We start from the raw sequence: 12,132 nt of genomic DNA on the forward strand, positions 1-12,132 counted from the left end.
TTTGATTGATTGATGGGGTGATTCATTGAAGTTGGTGTCAGCCTATTAGGAACAACATGTATCATCATCATGTATCTGTGTAGGCAACTGAAATAAAATACCTTCCGGGAAAACATAGCCCTTCCCAACACACACACACACACACTGCAGAGCACACAGTTTTCCTGTGAGTGCTCAGTAGAAAGCTTTGCTGGCTCAGGAACCACCTTTACTACTCTATTCCCCAGAAAATGCTAATGTCAGCCTATCAACTTGTTTTTGTAATGTAACCCACCCGTGGTCACGTGAAATAGGCCACCTTGTTTCCGCCCCTGTAAAACCACAAAGATGTTTTCAGTTATTCTGGGGGTGTATCTCTAAATCTGGGTAACTAAAACCAACATGGCCTTATGCATGTCACTAACAAAATACTGTATGTTCTTTGTAATTTGGGTAAACTGACCCTTCATGTTGGGTGGAGATACAGTTTGCTGGGTCAACAAACTCCAGATACTTAAAAATAGGGCTGTGTGATATGACGATATATATCATGTGACAATAGAAAAACATCTACCGTTTCATATTATGCTCTATTGTTTATTTTGTTGTGTTGCAAAAAATCATACTCTTCACAGCAATATTTTTCATCATTTGGAGTCTGTCCATCTTTTGTGCAGATTACATTGATAAATTACTCTTCTTAGCTTTTTACTTGCAAAGCTTTTATTGTACTTATAGTAATGTAATGAGTATAAACCAGACCAGAAACTATTTATTCATTGAATTTACAGAAAATGTGCTATATCATCATATGTATCGTTATCAAGATATACAATGACCTATATCAGGATATGAGATTCTGGTCATATTGCACAGCCCTACTTAAAAAGGTCCAAGCTATCTGATCTTTTCAGGGACAACAAAACCAAATCAAGTGTACACCCACATGGTCCTGGGAGGAGGTCTAATCAGGCAAATAAAGTGAAAACACCTGTGTAGGTGGACCATGAATGTGCAGGCATTTTCATTATTATACCTTTCAAGGAGACAAAAGAATGATGTTAGAAAATCTACTTTGGTCTACAGAAGTGTAAAATATAAATACATATGCACAAATGTCCATACCACTGATATTCAGTACTTATGTTTTGTCTGACAGCACCAGCAAGATTATGTACCTGTACAATAATTCTGACTTGGTGTTTTTACACAGCAGATATTTTAATGTTATAGCAGGAATAGCTCAGGTGTGTGTGTGTGTGTGTGTCAGCATCAAGCATTAATAACCATAATGATGGCAACACTCCATTTAGTTCAGGGACCCTGCTATCTGCTTCATAGGTATGGCTTACTGGGACACTTTGATTAAAACCATGATTAATGTTACAAGTTACACCTATGTGCTTCCTATAAGTCAAAATGTCTACAGTGAAAGGGTCAATGGATCCATCACTTTTCATTTTTCAAGACAAAGGTTTCCATTTTTACTTGGACCTCGCATTCAATTATTTTAAGCTTTGTATGGTGAAATGTGAGAATTTGACATTGGCATGATTTGGTCAAATTTGTTTTCATAAATTTCTTGAAAATCTTTAAAAAAACAAACAAATTTCCTGATTGATAATTTGGTCTCATTAGATAAACTGAGTGTTTCAGAGTTTTAAAATCAGTGCAGTTGATTGGCCCTTATGACTATTCCTCATACGGCATACATTGAAGCTGAACATTAGGCACTATTGTGTGGTACCATTTGTGCCTACAGTGTTTTGCTGAGTCTGAAACAATATACAAGTACAAAGCAGAGGGGCCACTGTATGTAGATGCACTGGAGCAGCACAGAACCTACTCTATGAGTGCTTGTGACTAAACCACTACATACACAAAGAACAAAATCACTGTTTATTTACCAGAAGACTGCATTTCCATGAGCATCTAGCACATTAAAATGCATTAAAAAAAATACAAAAGACAAGTATAATTTAAAATAAACTTTGCGATTTTATTGTTTTGTACTTACTCTTACACATCATACAATCCTAAATCTTTAAAGAAAAACAAAATAAAAAGATATCTGGTGGTGTTTCTGGGGGACTGGAGTGCCAAGGGACAGGAACTACAGCTCTGTGAACATTGCAGATTTCATGTGATGTCCCTCAAGTGCATCTTGAAAGACAAAAATGAATCAACTCATCTTCATTTGTCTTCGGTTCTGCAGTGAAACAGAATTCTAACCAGATTCATCATAACTGGCAGGTTTATCATTATTATCATCAATCAAAACCCTTGCATGATGAAGACATTGATTATAAAACATTGTGCTAAAGACAGGATTGAAGACATCAAAACTCTATCAAAGCAACAGAACAGAAGGAAGAAAACAATATGTACTGATAATATCTAGATTATTTAAGTATTGTTGCCCTAATTGCTGGTGCCGAGTCCTTCATCAAAAACAAAAACAGTTTTAGTGATCCAACTGTCTCAAATCGCATGTTAAGAAAAATGGGCCTCCATCCTCTGCCCAAAGTCATAGTCAATATCAGGGCTAAGTATAATTTGATAAATGACATTACAGCTTATTGTATGAATTATGGTGGTTTACATTCAAACTGCTCACATTTATTCAAAAAAAGAGGGTGTGATATGAGCAGTCAATAGAAAACAGAAAGTGTAAACCATGAAATCCACACGATTTACATCGGCTGAACAATCATTCCAAGAAAGGGAATGACTCTGAAAGAACGATCAATCTGTAAAGGAAAGATGACCATCGTTTTGTGGGAGACAATATTTTGTTATGGTTATCAACCCAGCAGGCAAGCTTCAATATTCAGATTACATAAGAAACATCAAACTGCTTCAACCACAGGTTCCCCTTAATATGACAATTATTTTCCTTGTATATAATCATCACTCAAGAACCCCCATAAACTCCTTCTGAATTTCAATTTTCCACAAGTGATGAGATGGAGGAAGAAATCAGACCACAGTCAAGGACTTTAGATGACCAACTTATCTCAGGTAAACAGTCTCAGTGTCGGCATATTAAGTCACAAAGCCACATGTCCATTATAAACACTAAGACTTTAATGGGAGTTCTGATAAAGGCAAATTTTCCAATCATAGTAGCCAGAGCTAAATTCGACCAGGTCCTGTTATGATATTCGATGTATACAAGGAAAAGAGTCATTAACGTCCAACACATTCTGCGCTGGCTTATTTAGAAAATGCATTCTCTGCCAATTCCTTGCAACTTTTCTACAGCTTTTTTCATAAATATTTAATGATCAAGATCAAGCAACATTTACAAGGAAAGCTTTTGATAATGAAAAGATGACCCCCCCCCCACCCCTTACATCTCACAAGGGGCCTTTTAAACTCTCTGTAATATCACTATGCTATGAATAGAATCAGTAACAGGATAAAAAGCAAGGATTGGAATACTGTGTAATTCAGCGAGGTTAATACAGCTTACAGGGGCTTGTTAACAATCTGACTATTGTAAAATAGAAGCCATGTGGCCTACAGGAGATACTCATGGTGGAGCCAGTGTTTGAAAATACTTTGGACATTACATGGGCAGATGATGTGGCAAATATCTTGTAAACAAAAGGGGGAACCAAGATGGGGGAATAAAATCAGTGCCATTTGCGGCACATTCTTCTTTTTTTTTGTTTGGATAATTATGAAAAGCACTTTTATACACATTGTACTATTCTTCACCATAGTCCCCCACCTTTATTACCTGGCAAAAATCTACATTAAGATTATACTATATGAATAGGAGCCATATGGTATTTACATTTGGAAAAACAAAACAAAACAGTAGAGTCCTGTTAACTTGAACCAGCCATGCATTGTGCTACTGCTGTGTGGCTTTTTAAACATTCCAGCTTCATTTCTAACTGTGCAGTCAGTTACCAAACAGTAACTCATATGTTCTGACTGCACACATGCATTTTAAGTTGATCTTCCTAGAAGAAGCTAGCTAGAAGCGGTCTTCTTGGTAAAAGACTCGTCTGAATCCGAGCACATCGTAAAAGCACAGCGCGCAGCTCTGTAGCATCGCGGCAATCTTTACTTTAGCTGAGCAGAAAGAAGGTGTGTCGATGTGTAGACTAACTGCAACCCGGGTCAGTTTTCATTCAGCATGTGTCAGTGGTCTGCTGGTGGTTAGAGAAACATGGAGCTCCACTCTGTGACTCCACAGAACGAAAAAGGGCATTCAAGAGGAACAAACTGTCTTACTAACATCTCATCGGTCAATCATGCAGGCCTTTTTTTTTCAGTTAGCCTGCTATACTGATCAAGTATAAACTGCAAATGACCCAGATGCTGAACAAAACTGAGTAGGTGTGGCACGTTATTTTGTGCTCTGCAGTTTGACACACTTTGTTGTGCTTTGTTTCCAAATCCAAAATAACGTTTTACTGCACAATTGTAACTAACAGCTTAACTGGACTCTACTCCATCGTGTCAGAGCTTGTGTATTTTTTTCTTCAATGGTTATATAATCAAGATGGAATTACTTAAATATAAGTGAAAAGGTTAAATGCAAATCGTACTGATTTGCTGACACATGCTGCCAATCCTCCAGCACAGACCAACCAAACGATAAAAAATAAATAGAATGCAATCACACAATTCAAGCTAACTACAATATATTAATATAGATCTTCTGATGTCATACGCTCATTAAAACAGAAAGAAAAAAAAAAACAAAAAAAAAAAACAAAAAACAAAACACAGAATTCAATCACTCAGGTAAGTCAAGGTTCTCAGTTACCCTTCCCCTAACCCACCCCCCCAACCCACCCCTCCAATGTTCATGCACCCAATATCAGTATGATAAGTCAATATATCAAAGAGAAACATTTCTGGAAAATGCTGAGACTTGGGAGTCCAACGTGTGGTGACCCATAGAATAAGGGTACGAGGAGATGAGAAGGATAAAAAAAAAAAAAAAAAAAAATCTGCCAATTTGACAAGAAGTTGACATCATTTTTACTCTGGGAGAAAAATTTATATTCCAAAGCCCTTAAAAGGTCTTGCTGATGGATGAAATCTCCCAGCTAGTTTTTTTTTTCTTTTTTCAAAACTTGCTAGACCTTCTTAATTGACCTCAGTGTCGTTATCCAGGCTGTGACACATTCCTTAACAGCTTACCCCTGTCTCATTTCAACTACCTTACAGGGATTGTACAAAAATAAACCCACACGATCCCCCGAGTTGAGAAACAAAAAAGGGGTAAAATCAAATGCCTTCCCTCCCCAGAGCAACATGTCCACCAAGCCCCTACCGCTCTCTCCCCAACTCTCAAGCAAATGTGCACACACACACACACACACTTTCATACAAACACACACACAAACAGAAACACTTAGGTTCAGCCGCAAACAGTCACTAGTGGAGAGAGAGGGAGATGCTAGTAAGGGAAGCGTCTGGACAGTGGCTGTGACCGCACCACCCCACCCTGCCCGTCTTAGACTACCATGAACAAATGAAGCCATGATATCAGGTGTTTTTCAGCCAAGTCGCCATTGTTCAAATTCACAAAGTCAGAGAGACTTTTTTTTTTTTTTGCACTCAGTCCTCATAACTTCTGAATTTTCTCAGCCACCACGATGGGGTTCTCCTTACGTATGCGGGCTGCAGCTGCACTCCGGTAATCATAGGGACAGTCGTGTTTGTCAGAGTAACGGTGAATGGCACAGAACAGGTTGCCACAGCGACAGTCAAAACCTTCAATAAAGAGAAGTAAACACAATCAGTCTAAAGTCTGTATTGCAAACATTATCACATATTAAAAGAGCAATTGCACACTAATTCTTATATGGAAGACATGTATTGCAGCACTGACCTCTATGGGTTGAAAGGTTCAAATCTATTGCAGCTCTGAGCATCACAGTCTGGGTTTAGTAATTAAACTGGGCATATCTAAAATTGTGCTAACAGTGTGCAATAAAACATCCCTTTAAGAGTAAGAAAGGGCAGAAATGGAGAGTTCGACAGACCCTGAGGGTGCTGCCTCTATCAGGCTGCATACAAGCCCATTGTGTGCCCACTGCATACAGAGGGTCTGGGTCAGGTTTAATATACAAATATTACAGTTGAACTTTAAATGGCCCCTGGAGCCTGTTTTTAAGGCAATCCACTTTGGAAAAAGGTGTAGACCAACTGTACACTGTGAAATGCCTTTGACTGTGAAATGCACCACCAACCTGCAGTATGTAGCTCTCTGTACCAAAGTGGAAAAATCATGACACAAACCACAGACTGGGGGTTGGATTTTGCATATGTAGGTTACAGGTACTTGATCTTTCTGAGCCCTTGAAACTAGCAATGACTTATTTCAAAATGTAACAGTAAGTGCATGGAAGCTTGAATGGGAGGAATATACTAAACTAGGAGTCTCTTAGTTTTGGTAGTTTTTTTGCACCAGTTGTAATCAGCTAAAGTTGAGGCATTTACTGCAACCTATGTACTTTCACTTAGAGTGAATTCAAGAGATGGTTTTTAGGGGAGCCACAGCTTAGATTACATGTGATTGATACTTCCAAAACAGTATTAAAATGATTTGTGTGCAACTGTCGTTCATTGTGTTTGAAATGGTGTCAGAGGAGGAATGTGGTGAATGTAAAACAACAAGGAGCTGTCAGTCAATCCTACAGGAACACCACAACTGAGATGTAAGGAAAGATTGAGAGCATTGTAAGTGAGCTTGGCCTGATGCTCTAAGCGACTGAGCAGCGAGCTCTGATCAGTGATATCAGAGTCAGCAGTAAGATATCGCTTCTATTTCAGAAACCAATGAATATTATCTCCATATTCATAATGAAATCAAGACAGTTCACTGTTGTGTAACAGTTAAGGGACTCTGATCACATCTCTGTCAGTTGACTTAAAGACAATTTTCATTTTGATAGGCTGATTCTTACTTTCAATTTACACCGGACTTCTGACAGTGGTGTGAATTCAAAAATGATTTTTGTGCTGTGCTTTTTGAGTCCACAAGATACATCAATGACATGAAAAATGGTGCAATGACAAGATCTTTGGTGCTGTAAACAAATTGTTCTGAATTTCAGACGCTGTCAGGTTATGATTGTTGGGTGAGGGGTGGAGAATCCCAACAATGCCGGTTCATGATTCATAAACCTTTGAACCATGTCAGTAGCTCAGGAGCTCACTGCTCTGTGTGTATGTGTATATGCATCATGAAACTCTTCCTTACCAGTAAGGCCCACTTTCTTCCGGCAAGAAAAGCAACGATTCTTTTTCTTGTTTTTGTCAGGGGTTTGGTCACCATCAGAAGCCTGTGCTGCCTCCCCCACTGGCTCTGTTGAAACAAAGCACAATGAGTGCAAAACGGTTCATTCTTTACATGCTGAAATGGATGATTCAATAGTAGCACAAAGGATCAAAGTATGTTCAACACTAACAGGTCAAATACTATAGATAACCCCGACCCAAAGTAAAACATTCAAAAGATGCATTGTAAAATCAAAAAGTTAAAATGCATTGATCAAGACGGGGAAATGTACATTAGAGCTAAGACAGATTCTAAAGAAAAAGGTTTTAGGCCAAGTATGACAGAGATGATGCTGTACATTCTGTCTGCAGTTTCTTTCTCTTTGGGAGCCAATTCTGGCCACTAGACCATTATACTCTGCCTCAGCTTACATATTTGAATGGAGGCTTTGCCATAACTACAATTTCATTATACTGTAATTTCTTGGTGGATTTAGAAAAGTCACAGAATATGTAGTGCAAATGAAATAAATAAAGGGGAAACTAATCATTTTACCAATTTGGTATGCTATAATTCTACTGCTGAACCAGAAGCGTTTTTCAGGGTCTGTGGTGGAGGATAGCACCGATCAGAAAATTTCTTGCACATTTCTGATATCTCAACTCAGGGTATTTGATACAGATCCCTGATCTGATACCAGCACTTTCTTTTTTTCCATATTCAAGATCTGTACACCACACTGTGGGGACCTCACTTGAATCATTCTTATGTAAGGTAACATAAGGTAAGGGATTGCTGAGGCATTAAAAACTGAGTCAGTAGACTCTGGTAACTTAAAGAACACAGCTGATGACATTACTAACTTACTAACTAATGACATTTAGAAACTGTATTCAAAGTAGATCAGTCACGTCTAGCCGATACCTGATATACCCCCAGTCTAGCTGTTTATTGATAACCTGCTCTCCCCTGCGGTGAGCCTGACTTGCTGTAAGTGGAGTGACACTTGGGCTGATTGGTTTGTCAAAGGACCACAGTTTTCTATTACCTGTGCTGCTGGAAGTACCCTCCTCTTCTCCCTCCTCAGCCTCTGCTCGATCAGAGTCTACAGCTCCTGAATCCTGGGAGATGCTCATAGCTGTCATCTGTTGAGTTACAGGGCTGGGAGAGCTGGGACTGACATTACAAGAACATAAAATACAATTTTAGACCATATAAGAAAATGTATGCCAATTCAAAAATATAATTAATATTCATAACTGTTTTTTTTTTCAAATTAATTTGGCAATAAATGTATGGAAGAAAGATCTATGTATATTTTGTTAGATGGCAAATGTAAGTAATAGCCTTCTTAACTTCACTCACAACGTAGACGCTCTTGATGCCCTCCAGAATGACTTCTATATGAAAATGGAGTAATCACAATCCACACAACATAGCTGTAGTAGCCCCACACATCTCTTCAACCACAGAACACCAAAAATAGCTCAAGACATTTTGCTATATTGCATTTTTCCTTGTTTTACTTTGCTATATACTCATTGCATCCTATCAGTTTGTCTGGTGGCTGACTACTAATTATTTGGATCTGTTTCTATCACAATCCTATTAATGAGACAGACGCAACCACTAACAGACAGGGCATACAGAAACAAGACAGCACATACATATATATGGTGCACAGTTATCCACGACTACATAAACCAGACATATCAGGCCCAAAACCCTTCTGATAATTCCAAAATTTCATCATACTAGGAACAAATGCTTGTTTGGACTTATCTGTAGACATTCTGGGAAAAATAAACCCATTAGTGAAACATCTTTGATAACTGGGTGCACTGTAATGTTGGTAATGTGCATTTCCCAGGAAACTCATAAATGCAATCATGGGTCTTATATTAAACTACAGTACAGTTACTGCTCAAATAATAAATCCACTAACAAACTATCTTATATTCCTACTTTAAATACTATCCTGGTCTACTGTCATCTTGTTTGGTCTCTTTCCAACAAAAGGACAGTTATCTCTATAACAAAGTCTGAAGCAAAAACACATAATAATACAAACATTTGCTTTTAATCTATTAAAAACAGCCCCATAAAACTCAAAAACACCATCATCTTCAAATTCCTTTCTCATCCATCCCCCTTCTTTTAAATTTTAAAATCCAAAAATATTGATTTATTGGCGTAACTAAAGCAAATCATACAACAGCTCTCACAAAATGCCTTATTACAAAAAATGAACTAGGCCTGCAACAAGTATTCAACATCATTATGCAGCAGTTTTAAGAACAAGCCCTCAAGCAAGTACATTTCTCTTCAGTTCTTCTTTCCGTGTCAACTTTAAACAACACAGCTCTATGAAACTGAAGCTGCATTTGTTTATCACTAGAAAACAATGCTTATACCTAAAATCCTCTAAAAATATCAGCAAAACAACTATGTGAATGAAAAAACACTGATCCATACTAGCCGATGACAACACCATCCACAATAAAAACTTATTTTTTCACAAAATGAGAATGCAGTTTTGTTTCAAACCCCCACAATAAGTCACAATATCTCCATAAGTTTAAAGGTGAATCTGTGCGGACAAAACAGAAGCGCAAAGAGATGCTCAAACAGCTGTTTTTAAGACGAGAAATTTCAGCAAATTGAGTCCAGAGAAACCTCCAAATGACAATTATACAATGCTCAAATTCTAACAATTCTAAAAAAAACATTTGAAAACAAACACAGATGATTGTGTGTTTATTTTTACTTGATGAATGACTTATCAGAAAGATTATATCTGATTCACTGATTTACTGGTTTAGCAATCTTTGAAACAATACAGGTATGAGCAAATTTCCAAACATTCAGTCAACTTACCTGGTTGTTTGTTCCTCAGGCGGGGTTCCTGCCACCTCTGTGCTGGGCTCTGAGGTTGTGTTCTCCACAGTCACACCAGCTGATCCTGGTGATCCTGCCGGTGATGTAGCAGCTGTGTGGGGACAGAACAGTCTGACAGCTCGAACAAAACAGAACCTGAGGTTTTGGCCCTAAACATGGATGACTTTCCATTCGTTTCTAAGTATCTTATTTTGTGCTATTTATTGCCAGTACTTGTCTACAATGATCACATGTATTTTGAGTTAATGTGAGACAACAGATGGAGATGTCACTCTCTTGCTTTCTGATGCCACAGTGCAGGCAGCTACTGCTACCTCTGTTCTCCAACCCCTTTTAGCAAATTCAAGTGCCCATCATGTCTGTGCAATTTTTGAGTGACCCCCTGCTCCAGGTTCATGTCCTTTCCACCTAACTGACCGATATCCAGCACCCCCTGCTTTTTATAGGTCATGTCTCTCCCATCTTCCTACCTTTCTCTCCCGGGGGGCTGGATCGCCCCCCTCCCTGTTGTCTCTGCAGGTGTTCCTTGTAGCAGACCGAGCACATGCCGTTGGTGCGGGGGTTACCATAGAAACCGCATCCCATAGTGCAAAGCATTGGCACCTGCGTCTGATTGGTCTCCTGAGCCATACTCTGACAGAGGGGGTAAGGGGGATGGGAGAGGATATTCCTGAAAATGGGGTTGCAGAAGTTAGTCAAAATGATTAACAGTCCCTGCTTGATTACATGGTTATTAATGTTTAAGCTAAAAGAGCTTGGAGACTGGCATTGGAGCATGAGAGTAGAGTTGGAGCAAACTGTGAGTTTATTTGTAAACTAAGGGTTATGACCAGCTAATTGTAGCTGTAATGAAGGATCACATCTACATCATTAAAAATTAAGTCCAACACCAACAGAGTGACAAAGTCCAGTTCTAGTAAAGCAGAACTGGACTTTGTCACACTTAACTGAAAATACTGTTTAAATTATGTAGCTAAATTAATGCATAAGGTAAAAGCAATCTCTGACATTCATGGCATAATATGACATAGCTACATAATAATGTAATGATCCTCTTGATTTCAACATTAGCTGAATGCACCAGGAGTGTTTTACAAGTAGTAACGTTAAGCTATAGCATTACCACTCAAACTAGGTGGAGAGCTGAGCACAGCAATGAAAACAAAAGGTACAAAGAGACGTGCACAATTCCATTGCAAAAGGCAAATTACAGTCTGCGAAAACATACGCTAGCTCAGCTAGGTCATGGTTTCTTCCGCCGCACAGCAAGATGTTTTGGTCAGAACAAAGTTAACTAAAAAGGAACAAAAGCTAAGACACGTCTGCACAAAACTACCCTGAAAACTTCAACGGAACCCTAAAATTAACCGATGATCTGGCAAACGTTAAAACTACAATGAAGCTAAACAACTTACAGCTGACTGCCCCCAGTTTGAGTTTGTCCGCAGCAGAAAACAATTGGCGTCCTATGCTTGCATAGCTCAAAGCAAACACTGTAACATTAGCAAACAGCTTCGCTGGACGTTTTGTCTGTCTGACACTACATACCAATGCAAAAAGAAAGGACAAATCTCGCTTGGTAGCCTCCCATCATGATGGAAATCAAGAAAATAAGCACTACGGCGTCCTTAGCGACAAACTGTAAACAAACCTTCTGTTTTAAATCGAATAAACGGCTCGTGTTAGCAGGCTAACGTTAGCTGGACTGCTAGCATAATCAGGCAGCCCGAAAAAGCAGTGGGCTCCCTGACAGTGTCCCGGCTGGTTTTAAATCGGTTACACGCAGCGGGACTCTACCATAGCGGTCTAGGGTGAAGACAGTACCTGAAATTCAAGGTACCGGCGGCTGTCGACGACCTTGGGCTTCAGATTTGTACAAGTTGTGTCCCCAGCAGAGCGCGCGGCCTCCTACCCAGCGCCAGCTCCCGACATTCGAAACAACGACCATGACGTCATACCCAGCATCGATTCAGCCTTCAGTCAAACGGCCCAGCATAGCAAAG

General features: G+C 39.1%; 1 protein-coding gene across 4 annotated transcripts; it reads right to left on the reverse strand.

Annotated features, from left to right (window-relative positions):
* Positions 1-1,957: 1,957 nt before the first annotated feature.
* On the reverse strand, positions 1,958-12,073 carry zgc:77486 (uncharacterized protein LOC405808 homolog). 4 transcript variants are annotated; one of them, XM_042416193.1, is made up of 7 exons: positions 11,954-12,073; positions 10,600-10,799; positions 10,109-10,220; positions 8,280-8,407; positions 7,214-7,318; positions 5,620-5,721; positions 1,958-2,142 (listed from the first exon to the last, which is right to left on the reverse strand). In XM_042416193.1, exons 2-7 carry the CDS (start codon positions 10,757-10,759, stop codon positions 2,093-2,095), a joined length of 657 nt encoding a protein of 218 aa, XP_042272127.1. In that variant the 5' UTR covers positions 10,760-10,799; positions 11,954-12,073; the 3' UTR covers positions 1,958-2,092. The 4 variants fall into 4 exon arrangements, with proteins under 4 accessions (XP_042272127.1, XP_042272129.1, XP_042272128.1 ...); XM_042416195.1 differs by lacking the exon at positions 11,954-12,073 and adding an exon at positions 11,678-11,894; XM_042416194.1 differs by lacking the exon at positions 11,954-12,073 and adding an exon at positions 11,545-11,671.
* Positions 12,074-12,132: the final 59 nt, after the last annotated feature.

Source organism: Thunnus maccoyii, chromosome 7 (genome assembly GCF_910596095.1).
Source record: "Thunnus maccoyii chromosome 7, fThuMac1.1, whole genome shotgun sequence".
Lineage (NCBI taxonomy): Eukaryota > Metazoa > Chordata > Actinopteri > Scombriformes > Scombridae > Thunnus > Thunnus maccoyii.

Coding starts and splice junctions, on each gene's coding strand:
- zgc:77486 (XM_042416193.1), bottom strand. CDS start 10,759: ATGGCTCAGGAGACCAATCAGACGCAGGTGCCAATGCTTTGCACTATG. Junction 7,319..8,279: donor GGGTACTTCCAGCAGCACAG/GTAATAGAAAAC, acceptor TTGTTTCAACAG/AGCCAGTGGGGGAGGCAGCA. Junction 5,722..7,213: donor GAAGAAAGTGGGCCTTACTG/GTAAGGAAGAGT, acceptor TCTTTATTGAAG/GTTTTGACTGTCGCTGTGGC.